Source organism: Corythoichthys intestinalis, chromosome 5 (genome assembly GCF_030265065.1).
Source record: "Corythoichthys intestinalis isolate RoL2023-P3 chromosome 5, ASM3026506v1, whole genome shotgun sequence".
NCBI classification, from domain to species: domain Eukaryota; kingdom Metazoa; phylum Chordata; class Actinopteri; order Syngnathiformes; family Syngnathidae; genus Corythoichthys; species Corythoichthys intestinalis.
Genome location: NC_080399.1, coordinates 42,803,224 through 42,828,186, shown reverse-complemented (window position 1 = coordinate 42,828,186; position 24,963 = coordinate 42,803,224). Strand labels below are relative to the sequence as shown.

The 24,963-nt window shown below is 39.4% G+C and overlaps 2 protein-coding genes across 4 annotated transcripts in view; both read left to right on the top strand.

Annotated features, from left to right (window-relative positions):
- Positions 1-14,673, top strand: part of dhtkd1 (dehydrogenase E1 and transketolase domain containing 1) — a 34,940-nt gene extending 20,267 nt beyond the window's left edge. For all 3 annotated transcript variants that reach the window (XM_057835649.1, XM_057835648.1, XM_057835650.1), the window contains exons 11-17: positions 1,698-1,848; positions 1,948-2,054; positions 7,172-7,336; positions 7,409-7,491; positions 7,716-7,879; positions 9,626-9,711; positions 9,786-14,673. In XM_057835649.1, coding sequence (XP_057691632.1) covers positions 1,698-1,848; positions 1,948-2,054; positions 7,172-7,336; positions 7,409-7,491; positions 7,716-7,879; positions 9,626-9,711; positions 9,786-9,887 — 858 coding nt within the window. In that variant the 3' untranslated portion in view covers positions 9,888-14,673. The remainder of the gene's footprint in view (positions 1-1,697; positions 1,849-1,947; positions 2,055-7,171; positions 7,337-7,408; positions 7,492-7,715; positions 7,880-9,625; positions 9,712-9,785) is intronic.
- Positions 14,674-15,555: 882 nt separating this feature from the next.
- camk1db (calcium/calmodulin-dependent protein kinase 1Db) overlaps positions 15,556-24,963 on the top strand; it is an 80,742-nt gene continuing 71,334 nt past the window's right edge. The window contains exon 1 of the mRNA XM_057835651.1: positions 15,556-15,993. Coding sequence (XP_057691634.1) covers positions 15,899-15,993 — 95 coding nt within the window. The 5' untranslated portion in view covers positions 15,556-15,898. The remainder of the gene's footprint in view (positions 15,994-24,963) is intronic.

Here is a 24,963-nt window from a genome sequence, read left to right as displayed (position 1 = left end):
TTAAAATGGATTAAAGTTGACTCAACCTCTGTCCTGTGTCCTTGTGTGTACCACATTGAGCATGGAGAAAAGAAAGAACACCAAAGAACTGTCTGAGGACTTGAGAAACAAAATTGTGAGGAAGCATGGGCAATCTCAAGGCTACAAGTCCATCTCCAAAGACCTGAATGTTCCTGTGACTACCGTACGCACTGTCATCAATAAGTGTAAAGCCCATAGCACTGTGGCTAACCTGTCTAGATGTGGACGGAAAAGAAACATTGACGAGAGATTTCAACAATAGATTATACGGATGGTGGCTAAAGAACCTCTACAAACATCCAAACAAGTTCAAGGTGTCCTGCAGTCCGAGGGTAACAACAGTGTCAACCCGTACTATCCGTTGGCATCTGAATAAAAAGGGAGTACAAAGTAGGATACCCAGGAAGTACCCACTTCTGACCCAGAGACATAAAAAGCCAGGCTGGCGTTTGCCAAAACTTACCTGAGAAAGCCAAAAATGTTTTGGAAGAATGTTCTCAGGTCAGATGAGACAAAAGTAGAGCTTTTGGGGAAAAGGCATCAACATAGAGTTTACAGGAAAAAAAACGAGGCCTTCAAAGAAAAGAACACGGTCCCCACAGTCAAACATGGCGGATGTTCCCTGATGTTTTGGGGTTGCTTTGCTGCCTCTGGCACTGGACTGCTTGACCATCGGCATGGCATTATAAAGTCTGAAGACTATCAACAAATTTAGCAGCATAATGTAGGGCAGAGTTTGAGAAAGCTGGGTCTCCCTTGGAGGTCTTATGGGTCGTCTAGCTGGACAATGACCCAAAACACACTTCAAAAAGTACTAGAAAATGGTTTGAGAGAAAGCACTGGAGACGTCTAAAGTGGCCAGCAATGAATCAAGACCTGAATTCCATAGAACACCTGTGGAGAGATCCAAAAATGGCAGTTTGGAGAAGTCACCCTTCAAATCTCAGAGACCTGGAGCAGTTGGCCAAAGAAAAATGGTCTAAAATTCTAGCAGAGCATTTAAATGATGCGAACCTAATTAACTTTTTATCTAAAATACTCCTAAATCGGCAAAATCCTGACTTGAATCTATCTTTAACTGATGAAACGGTTTTAAAACTTTAACATGTCGAAAGTAGACAGAAGGGAAATTATGCAATAACGGGAGCAATTTAAACAACTGATGATTCACAACATTAAAATAATTTAATGTAGTTTAAAGCTGCTGATACAGAATGGGGACTTTAGTATTTTATTTACTGTTTTGAACTGTTAACTTGATACTGAAATAGTAGTTTATTTAGGCCTGAGAGGATTTTTTAGTACAATTTTTATAACTATAATGTACGAAACATTGTAAGCATTTAATAGCTGTGGGGTGGCTACATCAATAATCGATTTATAATCGAATCATAGCCTCTGAATCGTAATCGAATCGTTACATGCCCCAAGATTCCCACCTCTACCAATTACTGCACTACTGGTCACTTTATATTGTCAGACAACCCTCGGCTTCCCTTGCAAAGCTCTCATTGTTTAGTAATTGTTGATTACAGTATAGTAGATATTCTGTCCTAAATGTGCTTTTTGCCATAGTGGCTTCTGTGTTGTAATACAAGAGTGGCTGTGACTACCAGACTCAATTTTCATGTGTGTTTCTAACGTCCAGTAAACATAGTTCTCATTCTAATTTGCAGGTGTGTAACAGCCCGCTGTCAGAGGAAGCGGTGCTGGGATTTGAGTATGGCATGAGCATCGCCCAGCCGAAGCTCTTGCCCATCTGGGAGGCTCAGTTTGGAGATTTCTTCAATGGTGCTCAGATCATCTTTGACACGTTCATCTCTGGGGGTACACTCAAATCATTCTCTTAAAACCATTTTTCATCGTTTGCTCACTTTACGATGAGACATGCAAGGACCTTGAGGTGTGAAACTTTGCTATTTTCAGGCGAGGCCAAATGGCTGCTCCAGTGTGGGATGGTGATCCTGTTGCCTCACGGCTATGACGGAGCTGGACCTGAACACTCCTCCTGCCGCATGGAGCGCTTTTTGCAGGTGAAAAAAAAACCCACAACTGCTGACAGAAATTCCAATAACAACCAAATTGTCACTAATGTTGCTGGGCCTTCAGAGTAGGTTTACCCAAATTAATTCACTTCTTAATTAACCAATTGGCTGCCATTGACGGCAATAGACGTCCAATCCATTTTGACTGGGGGGCTGGCAGCAATCGTTCGATCGCTGATCACTCTATCCAAGTCAAAATGGATTGGACATCTATCGCCGTCATTAGCAATGGAACATGATCACTAAATGATAGGCATCCCAGTTGAAATGGATTTGATGTCTATAACTTTCAATGGCAATGAATGAGTTAAAGGCAACAAGCAACAAAATACTGTACTCCAGAGGTATAAAGATATGGCAAAATATTTACAAAATATATACAGTATTTTTTACACTACAGGTAGTCTCCAGGGTTATGAACGAATTCCGTTCCTATGCTGGCGATGTAACCCGAATTTCTGCATAAATCAGAATGAAGTTTAAGTACCCCTGAATATCCCCTAAATTTCAAAATAGCTATCCAAAAACATGTAATATACATCATATTAACAAGGTAAAGTAAAAAATAAGTGAGATACATTGTGTTAAATGCCCTTATATTCAATGGCGATTCGGGCTTTACTCGCAAGTGAGTTGCCTCTCTATGAGAAAAGGAACGCTGTGGAAAGAGTAGGGAGGTAAGAGAGGGGGGATATCATGGCCGCTCAAGTCGCATGCGTCGCCTCTCTCAAAGCACTCCACCGTCCAAGCTCAAAAACAAAACAAAAAAAAACGATCAGGGCTCTCAAGAGAAGTCGGTGCCGGGGGAGAAGCAGCAACATGAGAACGAGGTTACGTCGTTACCCGGGGATTACATGGATATGTATGTACAGTACAGGCCAAAGGTTTGGACACACCTCATTAAATGAAACGCAAACGCAGGTCCCAACCCTATTGATAAAGCAATAAATTCCACTAATCAACCCTGAAAAGGCATACCTGTGAAGTCAAAAACCATTTAGGTGACTCCCTCATGAAGTTCATCAAGGGAATGGCAAGAGTGTGCAAAAAAAGTAATCGGAGCAAAGGGTGGCTACTTTAAAGATACTACAATACTATCCATGTTTTTAGTTAGTTCATCATTTTTTTGCCAAGTATATAATTCCATACATGTTCAGTTTTATTACCTTCAGTGAGAATTTACAATATAAATATTAATGGAAATAAAGCAAACACAAATAAGAAGGTGTATCCAAACGTTTGGCCTGTACTGTATATACATACATATATATATGTATATATACAGTGGGGCAAATAAGTATTTAGTCAACCACTAATTGTGCAAGTTCTCCCACTTGAAAATATTAGAGAGGTCTGTAATTGTCAACATGGGTAAACCTCAACCATGAGAGACAGAATGTGGAAAAAAAAAACAGAAAATCACAGTGTTTGATTTTTAAAGAATTTATTTGCAAATCATGGTAGAAAATAAGTATTTGTCTATACCAAAAGTTCATCTCAATACTTTGTTATGTACCCTTTGTTGGCAATAACAGGGCCAAACGTTTTCTGTAACTCTTCACAAGCTTTTCACACACTTGCTGGTATTTTGGCCCATTCCTCCATGCAGATCTCCTCTAGAACACTGATGTTTTGGGGCTGTCGTTGGGCAACACAGACTTTACACTCCCTCCTCACCCCGTGGCGTCAATATGATAACAAGAACGGGGAGCAAAAATCCCAGAACCACACGGGTGGACCTAGTGAATGGCCTACAGAGAGCTGGGACCACAGTAACAAAGGCTACTATCAGTAACACAATGGCCTGCCAGGGACTCGAATTCTGCACTGCCAGAAGTGTCCCCCTGCTGAAGAAACTACATGTCCAGGCCCGTCTGCGGTTCGCTAGAGAGCATTTGGATGATCCAGAAGAAACCAAAATAGAACTTTTTGGTAGAAACACAGGTTCTCTTGTTTTGAGGAAAAAGAATACTGAATTGCACCATACCCACTGTGAAGCATGGGGGTGGAAACATCATGCTTTGAGGCTGTTTTTCTGCAAAGGGACCAGGACGACTGATCTGTGTAAAGGAAATAATGAATGAGGCCATGTATCAAGAGATTTTGAGTGAAAATCTCCTTCCATCAGCAAGGGCATTGGAGACGTGGCTGGGTCTTTCAGCATGACAATGATCCCAAACACACAGCCAGGGCAATAAAGGAGTGACTTAGTAAGAAGCATTTCAAGATCCTGGAGTGGCCTAGCCAGTCTCCAGGTCTGAACCCCATAGAAAATCTGAGGAGGGAGTTGAAAGTCCGTCTTGCCCAACGACAGCCCCAAAACTTCACTGCTCTAGAGGAGATCTGCACGGAGGAATGAGACAAAATACAACAGTGTGTGAAAAGCTTGTGAACAGTTACAGAAAACGTTTGGCCTCAGTTATTGCCAACAAAGGGTACATGACAAAGTATTGAGATGAACTTTTGGTATTGACCAAATACTTATTTTTCACCATGATTTGCAAATAAATTCTTTAAAAATCAAACAATGTGATTTTCTGTTTTTTTTTTTTTCCACATTCTGTCTCTCATGGTTGACATTTACCCATGTTGACAATTACAGGCCTCTCTAATATTTTCAAGTGGGAGAACTTGCACAATTAGAGGTTGACTAAATACTTATTTGCCCCACTGTATACAGTGCCTTGCAAAAGTATTCGGCCCCCTTGAACCTTGCAACCTTTCGCCACATTTCAGGCTTCAAACATAAAGATATAAAATTTTAATTTTTTGTCAAGAATCAGCAACAAGTGGGACACAATCGTGAAGTGGAACAACATTTATTGGATAATTTCAACTTTTTTAACAAAAAACTGAAAAGTGGGGCGTGCAATATTATTCGGCCCCCTTGCGTTAATACTTTGTAGCGCCACCTTTTGCTCCAATTACAGCTGCAAGTCGCTTGGGGTATGATTCTATCAGTTTTGCACATCGAAAGACTGACATTCTTGCCCATTCTTCCTTGCAAAACAGCTCGAGCTCAGTGAGGTTGGATGGAGAGTGTTTGTGAACAGCAGTCTTCAGCTCTTTCCACAGATTCTCGATTGGATTCAGGTCTGGACTTTGACTTGGCCATTCTAACACCTGGATATGTTTATTTTTTAAGCATTCCATTGTAGATTTGGCTTTGTTTTGGATCATTGTCCTGTTAGAAGGTAAATCTCCGTCCCAGTCTCAGGTCTTGTGCAGATACCAACAGGTTTTCTTCCAGAATGTTCCTGTATTTGGCTGCATCCATCTTCCTGTCAATTTTAACCATCTTCCCTGTCCCTGCTGAACAAAAGCAGGCCCAAACCATGATGCTGCCACCACCATGTTTGACTGTGGGGATGGTGTGTTCAGGGTGATGAGCTGTGTTGCTTTTACGCCAAACATATCATTTTGCATTGTGGCCAAAAAGTTCAGTTTTGGTTTCATTTGACCAGAGCACCTTCTTCATGTTTGGTGTGTCTCCCAGGTGGCTTGTGGCAAACTTTAAACGAGACTTTTTATGGATATCTTTGAGAAATGGCTTTCTTCTTGCCACTCTTCCATAAAGGCCAGATTTGTGCAGTGTACGACTGATTGTTTTCAAATGGACAGACTCTCCCACCTCAGCTGTAGATCTCTGCAGTTCATCCAGAGTGATCATGGGCCTCTTGGCTGCATCTCTGATCAGTTTTCTCCTTGTTTGAGAAGAAAGTTTGGAAGGACGGCCGGGTCTTGGTAGATTTGCAGTGGTCTGATGCTCCTTCCATTTCAATATGATGGCTTGCACAGTGCTCCTTGAGATGTTTAAAGCTTGGGAAATCTTTTTGTATCCAAATCCGGCTTTAAACTTCTCCACAACAGTATCTCGGACCTGCCTGGTGTGTTCCTTGGTTTTCATAATGCTCTCTGCACTTTAAACAGAACCCTGAGACTATCACAGAGCAGGTGCATTTATACGGAGACTTGATTACCCACATTTGGATTCTATTTATCATCATCGGTCATTTAGGGCAACATTGGATCATTCAGAGATCCTCACTGAACTTCTGGAGTGAGTCTGCTGCACTGAAAGTAAAGGGGCCGAATAATATTGCACGCCCCACTTTTCAGTTTTTTATTTGTTAAAAAAGTTTAAATTATCCAATAAATGTTGTTCCCCTTCACGATTGTGTCCCACTTGTTGATTCTTGACAAAAAAATTAAATTTCATATCTTTATGTTTGAAGCCTGAAATGTGGCGAAAGGTTGCAAGATTCAAGGGGGCCGAATACTTTTGCAAGGCACTGTATATTAAACAACTGAAAGACACTTTGCAGAACAAACAGAAATTGTCCATTGACAGTAAAGATAGCTCAGTTTATCACATAGGATGACCAACATTATTTTTTATATAAGTTGAACAAAATATTAAACATAATTCACATGCAACCTTTTGTGCTGCACAACCGATTTGCAAAAAATGTTTTTTTCCCGCTTCGTTGAAACTGCATGTTTGTTTTGTCGAACAGTGGTGACGTAATCTCACTTGTCGATGATGTATAAATCTGATTTGTACGCGTGAGTGTTCATATTGCACAAGCATCAGAAAAACATCTGTTTTATATCCACATATGAAAGAAACCAAGGTCTGTTTTGAAAACATTGGGATTGGATTGTTAATACGTTTCGCATATAGGCAAAGGAATCAGAATTGACCTGCAGTGTGAATGTACAGTATGTAGCCTTAATGTTCACACCAACAAGGACAAGGACAACAACTACATGAGTGGAGACTTGACAAGCCTTCATCCCTCAAAAAAAAAAAAAAAGTAATAATTTTAGTGCTTAAGAGATAAAATTTTTGTACATATTAAAAAAAAAAAAAAAGTAAAAACAAATTTACTGTGGTTATGGCCACTAACACACTCCTTTTTTTATGCTTTCATATTATTTCACCCATTGTGTAATGATAGACATCCAAAAATGGCGCTGGACGTTCAATCCATTTTGACGAGGGCCACTGCCAGCCTCTTTATAGTCAAAATGGGTTGAACATCCAACGAGTTCATTTAGTGCCCTATGAAGGGTTCAACTGACTGCTTTTCTGCCCCCTTTAGATGTGTGACAGTAAGGAGGAGGGTGTGGACGGCGACACGGTCAACATGGCCGTGGCCAACCCGACCACCTCGGCTCAATACTTCCACCTGCTCAGGCGGCAGATGATCCGAAATTTCCGCAAACCTCTCATTGTGGTCGGACCTAAGATGTTGCTTAGATTTTCCGTGAGCGCATCACTCAAGTCTGCTTTTAAAAATGGCTTTACATGGAGATGACTGCTTGTTCTTTTCTTTAAGGGGGCTGCATCCAGCATGACGGAAATGGCGCCAGGGACATCTTTCAAACCCGTGTTGGGGGATACGTCGGTCTTGCCCGAAAAGTACAAAAAACCATTACTACAGTAATATGGTGGTGCCTTTACACGAGGGCTAAAACGTTAAAGGTTTTAGGGTTTTTATGAAGAAAATTCACTATATATGCGAATAAATCAAGTTACGATCATGGTCACAGAATAAATTAAGCTGCTGCATGAACATTGACATCTCTTTTTCACTAGCAAGGGGGAAGAAAATAAAAATAAAGTCTCTTTTGTAATTTCTCTAGAGTCCAGCGAGTGGTGCTGTGCTCAGGAAAACACTACTATGCCTTGCTGAAGCAGAGAGACGCTGCAGCCAGGCAAGACTCTGCGCTGATCCGCTTGGAAGAGCTGTGTCCTTTCCCGCTGGACGCACTCCAGACGGAACTTAACAAGTATACTAACGCTAAAGGTACGTCCATTAAAAAAAAAACAAAAAAAAAAACTCATTGTCGCAAGCAAAGTACTTCATATCTAGACCCACTCGCAATAGTTGGAAATCTGAGTTCAACTTTTTTATCCACTCATTTAAGTCATTGGTTACCATTGACAGCGCTAGACATCAGATCCATTTTGACCGGGACGGGCAAATTAATATCCACTCGCCCAAATGGATCGGACGTCTAGCACCGTCAACGGCGTTGAAAGATGAGCATTCTCAGCCCAGTTTATATTGCATGCCTATTATTGTCAATGGCAGGCACTAAGTTCATTTTGGGTCTCTTCCTATTGATTTATAGGAGTTTCCGGGTCACTTTCCCAGTTCATTTCTGGTTGATATTGGGTGATTTTTTCCCCCAATTGGAAATAAATGGATATGGCGGAAAACACTCAGGTGACTTGATGTTCCGCACTGAGACCCCCAATTTAGCCAACTTTCAAAATGGTGTCTGATTTGCATGTGTGATACATCACTGGAAAGCTTAAAATCTCAATTTTCTGGGGGAAGAAAAATTTTGAACAGGAGGGCATAAAAAGTTTTTTAAACAGCAAAACCCTATCTGGAGGTGAGAGCACGCGAGAACAATTACAGACGCTATGACTTTAATGAGATATTATCGCGTAATTACCTTGTTTCGATCCATAAACTCTATGTAGTAGCATGTATCACTGAGTGTGAATGGCCACAGCTGGATTTTTGGGCGATTTTATGGGTGAAACATGGTAATATAACAAGGGTCGCGATGCAGAAATCGCAGACGTCAAGGAGTGGTCGAGATATTCTTTTTCATATATTCACCCTTTTAAACGTTTTTTTTTTCCAATTTTGTTTGGATTGATTATTTATCATCTAACATATCGGAGAAAATGTGACAGTAACAAAAAAAATACAATTAAGCGACAGTTATGAGGTAGATATCCGTGACTTTTTTACAGGCGCAATTTTTTTCATTGTGGCATAATTTGTTAGAAGTCTAAAATATGTGAGTGAATAATTTTTTAAAGTCTCGTTATTTTTTTATAACGAAATATGACACATCAATTAATGATTCTAAGCTAAAAACGATTTTGAATAATAATTGATTACCTTCGTTTTATGGCTGGGTTGAAACAAAAGCGGTTGCGCGACATCTGTAAACGGGGGTTTTCAGGGTAAAACTGACATATCAAAAATAGTTCGGGGGCTTAATGCGCCATGAATCTGCTATGGCAGCATATAGACATTGTTCTATCAAACACACCAGTTGCTTTGGCTTCAAATACAGCAGTTTCTTTTAAAGAGGAGTGCAAGAGCAGAAACTGCTTTTTCAGTCTTGTCTGTGTTTTCCGCCATATGTATGTCAAATTTTGGTGGAACCGACCATTTTTGTCAAAAACTTGTGTGCGCTGTGATCTCCTGAAAATTTTTATGTGTAAATTCTGTGAATCGGATAAAAAGTGTTGGACGAGATACATTTTTTTAAATATGAAATTTGTAATGTTTTTGCCATTGCAAATGAATGGAGACTTGGTCAAAGTGTATGTGCTGTGCGAATATTGTATGTGGGATGCACACAATTAAAAACAAATGTGAGCAATTTGGGTGCTGGAGCAAATGAATCTCATTTCACGCTGAAAATTAATTTGGTTTGGTTGTACATTTAGTTACGAGTTTAACGGTCACTGCCCGAATTCGTCTTGAACGTACGACTATAACAACAACAAAATGTCTCTGTAGAGTTTATCTGGAGCCAGGAAGAACCTCAGAACATGGGCCCCTGGTCTTTTGTAAACCCCAGGTTTGAGAAGCAGCTGGCCTGCAAGGTGAGCGTCTTTTCCTATGAGCCCCAAAATAGATTCCAAAACCTCCCAAATTGTCCTATTTGTCTTTTTCTCAGCTGCGCCTCGTGAGCCGACCTGCTCTGCCTGCCCCCGCTGTGGGTATTGGCACCCTCCATCATCAGCAGCAAGAGGCCCTGCTTACAGCCACCTTCTCTTAAGAACAAAAAAAGACTATATTCAGACCCAGGAAACTGTGATCAACTTTAAACAGACTTTAAATCTCAATCAAGTCTACAAGTTGAAGGTGTCACATAGTTGCTAATATTTGTACAGAAAGAGTTTTGGGTTGATTTTTTTTTTTTTTATAATTGAACTCTACATATATTGTGTGGGTAATGGTGTAATTTCAGTCAGGCCTTAACAATGTTTACTTTGAACATTCTTGGAAAACAACATTTTAAAAGTAACGAGACAGCACAGATTAAGTAAGTTAGCACATCTACCTCACAGTTCTTAGATTGGTGGTTAAAGAAACAGTGTGTGGAGTTTGCTTGTTCTCCTTGTGCTAAAAAGGGTTTTCTGTGGGTACTCCCACATTCCTGAAACGTGCAAGAATCATTGAAGACTCTAAATCAGACATGTCCAAAGTCCGGCCCGGGGGCCAAATGCGGCCCCTGGTCAAATTTCATCCGGCCCCCAGCCTCTGTCATAAAATCAATAATGTCTGGCCCGCACACAGACTTAATAAATTGGTCAGAAGTACTGCAACCAGCATATGAAGTAGCTTACACACGAAATGCTGCTCCTCATTTACCCACCAAAAGGCAGCAGCACTTTAACCCTTTATTGCCAAATGTATCACATTTGATACACCTAAAATTTCATGATTTTGAGACTAATTTAGAATTTTGACATTTCTTTTTGAAAAAAAAAAACAAACAAAAAAAAAAAAACGATGGATGCAAGTCAACACATGCATTTGCAGGTTCTATGAGAGAAAAAAAAAACATGATTTAGCATGGGTTATAAATATTAGAGCGCTTATTACTCATATTCATTTTGACTTTTCTTTTTACAAATTTGAAAAAATGGTTTCATTAGGACCTTATTTTTCAAATTTTGGGATTCTCTGATAATTGCTTCATGTTGCAGGTATTGAAGTGCTAAGCAACATTACCCCGTGTGACCCATTACTTCCATTTTCTAAAATGGCGACAATCAACAACAACAACAAAAAAGTTGACTGACGGCCGACGCTTCAAGGATAGGTGGAAATTGGACTATTTCTTCACTAAAATACGCAACAACTGTGTCTGCCTCATTTGCAAAGAGACAGTCGCTGTTTTTAAAGATTTCAATGTTAGCCGATATTACCAAACAAGACACGCTGACATGTACGGCAAGATTACAGGGAAGATTCGCAGCGAGAAATTGAAGCAACTTGAAGCTAGTTTAATATCACAGCAGCAGTATTTTGCAAGAGCCTGAGAGTCGAAAGAGAACGCCACAAAGGCTAGTTGTAAGATTGTTGAAATTATTCAATTAAAAAAAAAAATAAAGCAAATGTGACACACTGAATGGCTTACTAAAATTTGCTTAAATATATTGTTCTACGTAAAGGACGTCAGCCAAGGTCGGCCCCCCACATTTTTACCGCACCAAATCTGGCCCCCTTTGCAAAAAGTTTGGACACCCCTGCTCTAAATTGTCCATATGTGTAAATGTATGTGTGACTGTTTGCCAATGTGTCCTGATTGGCTGGCAATCAGTCCAGGGTGTTACCTCGCTTTTTTTTGCTAAGTGATAATATTTTAATTAATGAAGTCAGATGGTATAGATAGGCTCCTACTCATTAGCTACCCCTATGGATGAATCAAAGGTTTTTATCTTTTATCTAAAGCAACATTTGCACATTAATCATCAAATGAAAATGAATCATTGATTGGTGTTGCAACAATTGAATATCTTTCTGCACTAAAAAAAAGAACTGTTACTAAGGAATATAAAAATATTTTGAATTTACTGTGTGTATATTGTATATTTGGGATGACTACTATAATCCTGACTTCCCACAAGGGTTAGTCCACATAGAAAATTGGGATATTAGAGAATCACAAATTTGGGGAAATCTTTCTACTTTTGAACACTGAAGGTACCCTGGATAAGATTGTTTAAAATATACTAGTCCTTCTAAAAAAAATAGCATATTTTGATCAAGTTCATTATTTTCTGTAATGTACTGATAAACATTACTTTCATATATTTTAGATTCATTACACACAAGTGAAGTAGTTCAAGCCTTTTGTTTTAATATTTTGGCAAAAAAAAAAAGTCAAGAAAAACCAAAAATCCCTATCTCAAAAAATTAGCATATTTCATCCGACCAATACAAAAAAAGTATTTTTCAATACAAAAAAAAAAAAAAAAAATCAACCTTCAATTAATTATATCAGCTATGAACTCAATACTTGGTCAGTAATCCTTTGAAATGACTGCTTCAATGCGACGTGGCATGGAGGCAATCAGCCTGTGGCTCTGCTGAGGTCTTATGGAGGCCCAGGATGCTTCGATAGTGGCCTTAAGCTCATCCACAGCGTTGTCTGGTTTCTCTCAACTTCCTCTTCACAATATATTGCAGATTCTCTATGGGGTTCAAGTCAGAGTTGGCAGGCCAACTGAGCACAGTAATGCCATGGTTAGTAAACCATTTACCAGTGGTTTTGGCACTGTGAGCAGGTGCCAGGTCGTGCTGAAAAATCATCTCCATAAAGCTTTTCAGCAGATGGAAGCATGATGTGCTCCAAAATCTCCTAATAGCTAGCTGCATTGACCCTGCCCTTGATTAAACACAGTAGACCAACACCAGCTGCTGACATGGCACCCGCCCAGACCATCACTGACTGTGGGTACTTGACACTGGACTTCAGGCATTTTGGCATTTCCTTCTCCCCAGTCTTTCTCCAAACTCTGGTACCTTGATTTCTGAATGACATGCATTGCTTTCAGCTGAAAAAAGTACTTTGGACCACTGAGCTACAGTCCAGTGCTGCTTTTCTGTAGCCCAGGTCAGGCACTTCTGCCGCTGTTTTAGGTTGAAAAGTGGCTTGACCTTGGGAATGCGGCACCTGTAGCCCATTTCCAGGTTTCTGCAGCTCCCCCAAGGTCTGGAATCGGCCCTTCTCCACAATCTTTCTCAGGGTGCGGTCACCTCTTCTGGTTGTGCAGAGTTTCCTGCCACACCTTTTCCTTCCCACAGACTTCCCACTGAGGTGCCTTGATACAGCACTCTGGGAACAGCCTATTCCAGGGTTCACTAAATCCGGACCGCGGTGCCACTTTTCCTGTCGTGTTTTCCATGTCTCTCTCCCCTAACACAGCTGAATCAAATGATTACGTCATCAGCAACCTCTCCAGAAGCCTGATAATGATCCTGATTATTTTGATTCAGGTGTATTGGAGGAGGGAGACATGGAAAACACGACAGGAAAAGTGGCACCAAGGTCCGGATTTAGTGAACCCTGGCCTACTCGCTCAGAAATTTGTGTCTTAGCCTTTTGTTTGAGGGTGTCAATGATGGCCTTCTGGACAGCAGTCAAGTCGGCAGTCTTGCCCATGACTCCGGTTTTGAGTTATGAACCAGGCTGGGAGTTTTTAAAAGCCTCAGGAATCTTTCGCAGGGGTTTTGAGTTGACTTGTTGATTCAGATGATGAGGTTAGTAGCTTCTTTTGAGTACCTTTTCATGATATGCAAATTTAAGGGATTTTTGTTTTTTCTTGTTTTTGCCAAAATTATCAATATTAAAATAAACGGCTTGAACTACTTCAGTTGTGTGTAATGAATCTAAAATATGAAAGTAATGTTTATCAGTACATTACAGAAAATAATAAACTTTATCACAATATGCAATTTTTAGAAGGACCAGTAAGTGGTTTTATTGATGAATTGTATGGCTCACAGCAACAAAAAAGCCATTTGTACATTGTGTGAAAATTGCTCTTTAGTTGCCTTACCTTGGTACGTACAGGTTTCTTTTGAGTTTAAGGGCTATAAAAATAAATATTTGTCTCAACAGAATCTCGCTGGTGTTTCAGGCCCAGTTGACTGGTTTCCTTGGGCTACCTCACCCTTCTGGGCTGTCAAGGTAGAGCCCTATGAATTCTGCGTAGCATCAAGTGGACATAGAGTAAAACCATAACACAATCCACTTTTGTTACGTTTCAGTCATAGACAGGGGTGCACATAATTTTTTTGCCCAGGTTCTCAGAGGAGGACCTGGAGATGTCACTTGGTCCTCATTGAGCTTGAGAGCCGACCCGCCTGATGCGATAAATTTATGACAAGCTTTACTTAGAGCCAATTAACTTTAATTAATTATATTAACAATTAATGCTTGATTAACATCAACTGGCACAACAAAATTGCCATTACTTTGAAGTGAAATGTAAAGAAATAAGAAGCACCAATTCAAAATAAAGGGCATTATGCGGCTTCCACATTAACTCCAAGCCTTTTTAAAAGTGGGATATCCTCCTCATAAGACCTCATTGAACGTGCATGTTTAGCTTTGTAAAATGCGAGCAAAAACACGTTTGTCAGTGCATGTCGCTGTTCATTACCTTTATTCCGCCACTTGTCCATAGGGCGAGTGGGGTCCTGTTTGACATCGATAGTTTGCTTAATTGCCACATGCTGTTTTTTTCGTGCTTTTCAAAGTTTGGATGGCTGAAATTCTTTGACCCTACATAAAATGCGCTGCTCTTATCGGCGACATTGGGATTCTCACGGCACATTTTGTACCGCATTTCCGTGCGAGCATCATTTGCTTCTAGCCATGGTACCTCCTGTAGCCACTTTTCAGCAAAAGTCCTTTTTTTCGGTAGCTCCGGTGACGTCTCTGTCGTCTGTCTTTTGACGGGGTTGGGGGAACACGGAAGTAATAGTAATTACTCAGTGTGGCCTGCCTCTTCAAAATTTTGAGAAGTTATTTTCTCGTGTACACCGCAAATCCAGTGGTTAGCCATTGGTACGCAAAAGCGTATGGAAGCCGTTGAGGGCCAGCGCATTTGTCTACGTCCAGTACGCATGTGCGCATGCGGACCACTTATGTGCACCCCTGGTTATAGATTTCTTTTCATGTACATTAAAAAACATTTAGGAGAAGGGTCAATTAAGGCCCATGGGACAATATTTTGCATCCCCCATTTGATATTGAATTGTAGCTATAGTTGCTTGCACAAATTTTGCAATTGGATATTTTAGAAAATTATTTGAATGATCCATTTTGGAAACATTTAAATAGCAATAAAATGCATATTAGAAAGCCGTGAGTATTAAATTCAAAATAAATTTTGAAATAGAAAGTAAATTGAAAAGTGAAAAAAGTGGCCCGTGTATTTTGCTCTTGGAATTTTATAAATCTTTTGACCTCAGTTCTCTTTCGCTACCATTGACGCCATTTGACGTCCAATCCATTAACTGTGGGGCTGGAAGTGACCATATGATCGCTTCCAGGTTCCAGCCCCTCCCAGTTCAAAGGATTGGACGTTTATTGTCAATAGGTGTTTTCAGCATCAATTTCCCTCAAATTCAAATCAATATAGCCACCTTTACCTGTGTTGGCAATGAATGAGCTATGCTAATAACTTTTGAATACATGTCCACTGTCCCTCAAAGGGTTAACTTTTAGTTTCAATTTGCGCATGAGAAAAAGGGCGTTTGAGGTTGAACTTGCCAAATTGCACTCTTAAAACCAGCAGGATACCCTGGACAGGGGACTTTCCGCGTATTTGGTGCAATGCGAACGCTTCCACGGAAGACGCCGAGACAGGGCAACCCCTCCTCCTCTAGTTCTATCTCCTCCTCGGTGGACGGCGAGGGAGTCGCACAGCCGGAGCTAGGGCGTCACTCACGACGTCGGCGGCACCTAGCGTTCTTCCACCGCCCCCGCCGAGCTTCCCTGTCCGCATCACCACCACCTCCAACGGCCTGGGGAGGAGACACACGAGGAGGAGGGGTACCGTGTTTTCCCTCGTCACGCAGAGCCCGACCGCGCGGATTAGTCTACTAAGAAGCTCGGGAACACTCAACACTTTTTTGTCTGTTTGGCTCCAGACACCGCTTTGAACCCAGCACCGCTCTTTCTCCTCCTTGTTCCGTCAACCCCTTCATCCACCTCCGTCTTTTTTTTTCTTCTTCTTCCTCTTCTGCGTCCTCCCCACGCGGCGAGACATGGCGAAAGAAAACGGCGAGTCCGGCGATGGGTCGTGGAAAAAGCACGTCGACGACATCAAGAGTGTGTTCGACTTCAAAGAAGTCCTCGGAACGTGAGTTAGCGTGAACGCGTCCATTTTGTCCTTTGAGTGGGAAAGTTTGGGTGGCGGTGGGCACAAACGTTCAAAATACACGTCCACGTTTTTGATTGACAGCTGTTGAATATCGGCGTTAATTGAAGATCACGTGATTCTGCGTCCATTTTCTGACGTTGCGCACCTAACGCCAAAAAAAGCACCCCGACGGCATGACATCATGATCATTTAAAAATTAAGTTTTTTTTTTTTTTTTTTTTTTTAACTTAAAGATAAGGTGTGTCGTTATAATAAACTCTGAAGTGTTTGCTTTTGTATGACTTTGTTTAAACATGTAAATAAACTTAAAAGTGCCATGAAATACTACTAGGGCTGCAACGATTAATCGATTAACTCGAGTAATTCGATTAGAATAAAGCTTTGAATTAAATTTTGCTGCTTTGAGGATTTGTTTAATTACAGTGGCGTAAATTTGACAAATAATTTTAAATGACGAATCAAGCTGCTCCCTGTTAAGACCAACATAAGTCAGTTTTTTTTTTTGCAAATTTTTCTTATGCATTCGTAATTTAGTTTATAGGTATATTTTGTTCTTTTGTGGAAATATGAATATTGAATGATTTGTTATGAGCGTTGTAAAAAAAAAAAGGTGGCATTTTATGGCATTTAAGCTAGCATACTTTTGCTATGCAAGTTAGCCAACCTTTTCGTTTGTTATACTTAGATCCTCATTTATCGATTTATTTTTATACCGTTTGAGGCTAAGCTAAGGATTTTTTTTTTTTTTTTTTAGGGCTGTCAAACGATTAAAATTTTTAATTGGGTTAATCACAGCTTAAAAATTAATTAATCGTAATTAATTGCAACTTAAACCATCTCTAAAATATTCCATATTTTTCTGTAAATTATTGTTGGAAAGGAAAGATAAGACACAAGACGGATGTATACATTCAACATACTGTACATAAGTACTGTTTTTGTTTGTGATAACAATAAATCCACAAGATGGCATTAACATTATTAACATTCTGGTAAACGGATCCACGGATAGGAAAACTTGTAGTTCTTAAAAGATACATGTTAGTACAATTTATAGTAATTTTAGATTAAAACCCCTCTTAATGTTTTCGTTTTGATAAAATTTGTAAAATTTTCACTCAAAAAATAAACTAGTAGCTCGCCATTGTCGACGTCGCCGAGCGGTGACGTCACACGGGCTCCCTGCCGTCTTTCACAGTGTCTTTAACTACGTAAGGTAGTGATTGAAATACACCACAAGGTGTCAATGGCGAGTTTTGAATTACTTAGATATCAAGCCAATGAGTGTGTTTTTTTCCTCGACTGACGCCGTAGTTCCCTGTTTACTGGGTCCATCCATCCCATTGTAGTTCACGGTCATTTGAGTGCTGGCTTCACAACGTACGAGACCTCTGATAGTGTGTATATTGTGACTAAATATTGCCATCCAGTGTATTTGTTGAGCTAAACAAAATGTTTGAATGGAGTTTGACCAAAGTCTGAGTAAATTTTATGTGTATTTTGCATAGCTATTTTTTTTTTAGGGATAGGAATGTTATTTTTGCTGTGCTTTCTCTAAATGATACTTATGTTTGTTGTGAAGGAGTTGCCGGAGCTTATGCCAATAAATGGCGCGGTCTAATGAACGCCTGTGTCCACTCGCCTTTCTCTGCCTCTTAGCTCTCAATGTGCAAAAAACGGCGTCATTGTAATCTGTTTGAGGCAATGGATGAGCGGGTCATTCCGTGCAATGCGTCAAATGTTTTAACGTGATTAATTAAAAAAAAAAAAAATACCGCCTGTTAACGCGATAAATTTGACAGCCCTAACTTTTTTAAAATTAAAGTGCATTAGCGTACCGCACGAATGCTATATATATATATATATATATATATATCAGCATAAACCGGAAAGGGGTCAACATAGAAGCACGCTCGCGTACAACCCATGCTAGTACTGCTTGTTTTCTGCCGGTAATCTTTCAAAAAAGAACTTGCCGATTAAACACTGCTGCTATGGAACTTGTAGAAAACGACTCTAGACTTTACGACTGTCCACATATGAAGGATTTCTTTAGCGTGGCGTTTTGCCGTGCTGCTTCTGTCTGACAATAAATGATCTGAAAAAAAATACAATTTTATTTATATATCACAACAGTCATGTAGGCCTATTTTTCTAAATTATGGATATTTAAATAAATTAGCCATGTTTGGCCTTGGTCTTTTTGTAGTAAGCCTGTTCATGCCGACAGGTAGGCTCTAGATTTAATAGCTTTACCTTTGCTGTTGTAAAGAAACAACCTTAGTAAGGGGGAAGTGTAAATAAATTAATAGAATTAAGATTTATTGTCAATGAAAAAAATTAAAAGTGTTCGTTGGCTGTCACTGAGTAGCATTTGCGATCGCTACACAAAAATAGCAATATAAGTTATTTATTTATTTATTTTCCCTTCAGGCATGACAAATCCAAACAAACATACAGCATTTATATGTGTTTACAATTAATTCAACCCGAAAAGAAAAGGGCTGACGGGAGAAGCCAAAGCTTATAGAAAATTGAAAAATTATTATTATTTACTTATTGAAAAATTACCCCCAAAAATGGTCAGAGACGTAAGACAACCAGAGGATGTAATATATAAGAAAGAGAGGGCATGTAGTGGAAAAGGTTAGATTGCTGAAACAGGGGAATGTCATTGTCAGTGGCATAAGGCAATGCAAACAAGAAAAAGGTGTTGATAAAAAAGGCTACCTCTGGATCAGGTTGGCTCTTTTCCCCGTCTTTTTCAGCCCCTTGACACTCAAGCCGTCTCTTTAACTGAACATTTGTATGTTTTTCCGCATCTTTACCAGTGAATTTGGCACTAGGGACATATTTTTTGACAGAATTGGTAGGTTTAGCTCAGTAAACATCTCGTTTGTACACTATTTACATGCATCTAGCATGAGGGGAAAAACGAGAGTTTGACCCCCCCTAGCAACAGTTGCTAATGTCATGAATATTAATGAGCAAAGGTGATGTGTTATGTGCGGTACGCTAATCTGAATAGTATTAAGAAACACTGGGGAATTTTATTTTGTAATGCTCTTTTGAAAGTCTAATCGTACCAAGCCTTTAGCCTTTACATTTCCTAAAATGTATTCTGCAACACATTAAATGTTTCTAATCCGATTACTCTAACTAGTTGCTAGATTAATTGATTACTAAAATAATCGATGGCTGCAGCCCTAAATACTACAGCATGTGACTTTAAATGACAGCTGTCCATAAAAAAAAAAAAAAAAAAAAAAGAATCAACCAATCCTGTTCAGCTACTTAGACACGGAGAATAGAATTGAGTGTCTTTATAGTTTGAACAGCTTTAATGTATCACATGGGAGTTTGATGTACTCCCATTGTGGTTGGTCATTATGTTGTATTTATTAGGAGAAAGTAGCGAACAGGAAGGGGTAATGGGGGGACAGAAAGGAAGGAAGCAGACAGAAGAGAAGAACACACAGCAACAAGAAATATGTTATTACACACATATGCCACCTATGAACATACTGGGGCTATAGTTAGCTAAGTATATTTACCTGTGTACATGTGGAGTGCCTGTTTACCGAGGAGAAAGAGGAGAGAAAGTGAATCAAAACGAGGCGTGATTATAGACAGTCCATATTTTTGACACAGATCCATCCAAAAAGTCACAGAAAAGAAAGCCGATCCTTATTAGTCTTCCTTACTCGGCGAAGTTTGCCCCACCCCCTTAAAAAAAACAGAAATTGATGTCACAACCAGAATTTTGCTGTCTGCTAGCATGCCATCAGTTGGTTTTCTGCTCTGTTGTTGCTGTGTGACGGTTCTGTCATTCTGTCAGTATGTACTACCTAGCACGGCACAAGAAAGCTAGGCATTATCATCAATTCTGGTTATGACATCATAACCAGAATTGCTGGAAAACAAGTGGCCGTTCCCTTATTCAGTGTTTTGGATGGTATAACTATAAAATGGTAAAAGACAACGAGATCTGAGTGCCAAATTTGTATTCTACATGTAAAGTTACAAAAATGTTGTCATTTTCATTTTTTTGATATGGTCACCATTTCTTAGGACTTTTTTAAATGCCCCAAAAATAAAGGAATCAAACGTGGGTTCAAGTGCACACACTGATGTGTGCCTTTGACCCTTCATAGGACAAATGATTAGTTTTTGTAGTTAAAAAAAATGAATAAAAAAACCTTAGCCTCATAAAGACCTGGCATCCAAGTACATAAGCATTACATTTTGGTCACATTGGCGACAATATTATTATGTTATACAAGTGTGTTTGTATATGGCGGAAAACACTTAGGTGACTTGAAGTTCCGCTCTGAGACCCCCAATTTGGGAAAATTTCAAAATTGTCCGATTTGCACGTGTGATGCATCATTGGAAAGCTTAAAATTTCAATTTTCTGATGAAAGAAAATTTTGACCAGGAGGGCATTTAAAAAAAAAAAGTTTTTAAACAGCAAAACCCTAACTTGAGGTGAGAGCACGCGAGAGCAGAATTAAAGACGCCATACTTTTAACGAGATATTATCGCGCTCTTACCTTGTTTCGATCCAAAAGCGCCATATAGCATGTATAATTGAGTGTCAAGACACAGATGTGAATGGCCACAGCTGGATTTTTCCGGGATTTTATGGGTGAAACATGGTAATACAACAAGGGTCGCGATGCAGAAATCGCAGACGTCAAGGAGTAATCGAGATTTTCATTTTCATAAAGTTACCCTTTTAAAGTTTTTTTTTTTCAATTTTTCTTTGTTTGGATCGATTATTTATCATCTAAAATATTTGGGAAGATGCGACAGTAACGAAAAAAATACAATTAAGTGATATTTATGAGGTATATATCCGTGACTTTTTTACGGACGCCAATTTTTTCATTGTGACGTAATTTGTTTATAACTTTAAAATATGCGAGTAAATAATTTTTTAAAGTCCTTTTTTTTTTTCTTAAATAAAATATTAGACAGCAATTATTGAATCTAAGCTAAAAATGGAATCATTTCATTCATTATTCAAAATGAAATCATTTTGAATAATAAATATAATTACTTTTTCTGGCTGGGTTGAAAGAAAAGCGGTTGCGCGACGTCTGTAAACGGGGGTTTTCAGGGTAAAACGGACAAATTAAAATTAGTTCAGGGACTTAATGCGATGTGAATCTGCTATGGCAGCATATAGACATATTGTTCTATCGGACACAACAGTTCTTTTGGCTTAAAATACAGCGGTTTATTTTATAGAGGGGTGCGAGAGCAACAACTGCTTTTTCAGTCTTGTCTGTGTTTTCCACCATATCTTTTTATGAATGAATAAAATTCAATAACTAAAATATTATTGTTTTATTTTAGCATATTTAACTCACTGCCTGCCATTGACAATGAGTGACGTCCAAACCATTTTGGCTGGGAGGGCTACTAGCAACGGTAGCCAATGCGTTACAGAACTGCCTGCCATTGACAATGAATGTCGTCCAAACCGTTTTGGCTGGGAGGGCTACTAGCAGCGGTAGCCAATGAGTTAAAGAGTTGCCCTACAAAGGGTTAAAGGGCAGTGTAGTGACCTAAGGTTGTCTGGTTAGTAAAATCTTGCTTTAGGAGTGTGCCGCGCAACAGCGCCTTTTGATTCATCTCATTAGTTTGACTGGTTGTCCTGTTAAGTTAATCTAAAAGTGCATCAGTGACTGTGTCTCTCCTTGTACACGTGCAATGGTATTATAGTTCTTCAATCCTTTTTTTTTTTCCACTTTACACAAGTAAACGTGCTTGTAACACAACACATATAAAACTACAGTACATCAACAAAAACAAAACAATAGCTTCCTTAGCTTTTAAGTCAGGTTTAGCCTAATGGCATTCTTGCTTATTAAAAAAAAACAAAAAGAATGCACCGAAAGCACGATGGTATTTAGTTTGTTTTTTTTAGAATATGTATTTGAGCATGTGTATTACAACATGATGCAGTTTGAAATTCTTTTGAGGAAGCATTGCATTTGTACAGTTTGTACAAACCGGCATTTTAACCTTTGCTTGTTCCAGTAGCTGTTAAACGAAATGACTCGAGTCATCTGTTTAAAATAGTGCCAAGTTGTGGGGTTGTGACGCTATCTTGTAATTTTGTAAAGCATCTGTGGCGCCACTGCAGACCGGTTTTTCCTCCTAAATGTTTTTCTGCCGATTGCTGAGCTAAAGCAGTGCAATGTGTTTACCTGCGTGATTTCCCTGAGGCTTTCTCTTATGTGTGAACAGCCCCCTCATCCATCCGCCCACGTTGACCGGTGAATAACATCAGTGAATCATCTAGGTTTATTGTTCAATCAGTGGTCAGTCAGAAGAAATAGGCCTTCCATGACCCTCAAGCTTGAACATCTTTTTGTACTTTGGTTCATGTGTCCTTGGTCATCCATTCAGTACGTCTAGAAATATACATTATGTTGTATAGTTCTTTTGAATTAGAATTGAATCGCTCCTGGTTTGATCTATGTAGTTTTGATAACCTTTGCAGTTTAATGAATACAAACATTTTTTTAGGAAAATGTTGATACAGGGAGTCCTCAAGTTTCGAATGAGTTCCTTGCTACAAAGGCGACGTAACCTGAATTTCCGCGAAAGTCGGACTTCACCGTTAAAGTCAAAAGCCAGCTTTCTTCTTTGGGGCCATAAGAGGGTTCCTGCGGGTCCTTAGAAAGTCTTTAAAATGTCTTAAATTTAAAATCCGGATAATCAAAGTCTTAAATTGTCTAAAATTGAATGGAAATTTGCAGTAGGTATTGAATTTCCAGAAGATGCGTTTAATGTCTGGGAAATCACTTTAGTCTCCAGTAAAACTTATAATGGTGTGTATTTGTTTTATTAAGGGCTGTGCACTCAATATGAGAGTTTGGGATTGATCTATGTTTACGGTATGTTGTGCACAACCTCAGCATATGTTAGCGACTTGAGTTGTCACCATGACGCTGTTTCCTGTTTTACGCGGTTGCGGAGGTGAGCGGCAATACGCACATATGGGGAAGTGTAAATTACATCAAAAACCGATGGAAGATGGTTTTTCTAGGGGCCAACCACCTCTTAAATAAACCAACAAAATTGCCCGGTGCACAGCAGGGATGTGACAATATATCAAGAAGTTACAGTGTATCACAAAAGTGAGTACGTAAGTATATCTTTTCATGGGACAACACTGACAAAATGAAACTTTGACACAATGAAAAGTAGTCTGTGTGCAGCTTATGTAATGGAGTTAATTTATTTTTCCCTCAGAATAGCTCAAAATATAGCCATAATATCTAAACCCGCCTGTCTCATTAGACCATAGGACATGGTTCCAGTAATCCATGTGCTTTGTTGACATGTCTTCGCAAACTGTTTGCGGGCTTTCTTGTGTACCGTCTTCAGAAGAGGCTTCCTCCTGGGTTGACAGCCATGCACGCCAATTTGATGTAGAGTATGGCGTTTGGTCTGAGCACTAACAGGCTGACCCCCCACCTCTTCAATCTCTGCAGCAATGCTGACAGCACTCCTGTAGCGTGTCACATGACATTTTGGAGGGAAAATGACAAGCAGTACTAAATTTGGACATTTAGGGATGTGCATTTTTTCAAAAGGGTGTACTCACTTTTCTTGCCAGGGGTATAGATATCAATGGCTATATTTTGAGTTATTTTGAGGGGAAAATAAATAAACTCTATTATATAAGCTGCACACAGACTACTTTTTATTGTGTCAAAGTTTCATTTTGTTAGTGTATTCCCATGAAAAGAAATACTTAAATATCTGCAGAACTGCGAGGGGTGTACTCACTTTTCTGATACACTGTATGTACAGTATTGCGGTACTTTGTAGCCCAAAAGATTCTCGATATGCTCCAACCAAGAATCGATATATCATTTTAACAAGGTGTCACTGTTTAGAAAAATAAAAGGAACCAACAAGTTGCTACCAAAATCTTCCATGAGAATAGGTTCTACGTTAGCTCACTCCTGCAATTGCCATCCACTTCATTTTGACTTGATTGGACGTCTGGCGCTGTCAGTGGCATTGAAACCACAGCATTCACAGCCAGTCTTCAGTGGGCGGTTACAGGTCACCTTCTGTTCATTTTAGGGCATTTACAGTCTACTTACTGTTGATTTTGAGTCATTTCCTATCCATTTGGGGGCATTCTTGAGACACTTCCTTTTCAGTAACCCAAATTTAACAGGAAGTGACCAGTAAATGCTGCAACAGGAAAGGGAAGTGACCGGAAATCAACAGGAAATTACATCAAATGCCTCAAAATTAACTCATTGGCTGCCACCGACTACCATAGATGTCCAGATTTTAGGCATGTGCCGATTACCGGTTTCAAGGTATACCGGGGTATGAAAATGTCACAGTTTCAAGGTGGCTGCTGAGGAAGCAATACTTCCAATATGATTTCGCATTTATACATAATTAAAGGTTAGTAAACACTGTCATAACGTTTCCCACCAGGTACAAAAGTGAACTCCAGCATCTTTAGTGTGTCTAGCGGTGGTAAAACATGATGGTTTTTTTCTCTCTGGCAACTTTCTGTGTTAAGAAAGAGAGTTCAAAATAATTCAATTATTTTTGTTCTGATGGAAATAATGTTGAGCTGTGGCTGTGGGTTTACGCTCACCTAAAGGGCCGCATTTATTATTTTTTTTAAACCCAGCTATCTCTAACACATTTTATAGCTGTAATTGCAATACCGTGAAACCATGATATTTTTACTTCAGGTTATTACACCGTCAGAATCTCATACCGGCACATGCCTACGTCCAATCTGTTTGAAGTGGCCACCTTCCCTGTTCAAACAGACTGGATGTCAACTAGTGATAAACTCATTAAAATTTTAAGCAGAAAGATGGAATTAGCTTATTTTCTTGTTTATTAGTTTTGTAGAATTATTTCCTGACCCACGTATTGATAATTGTTGTG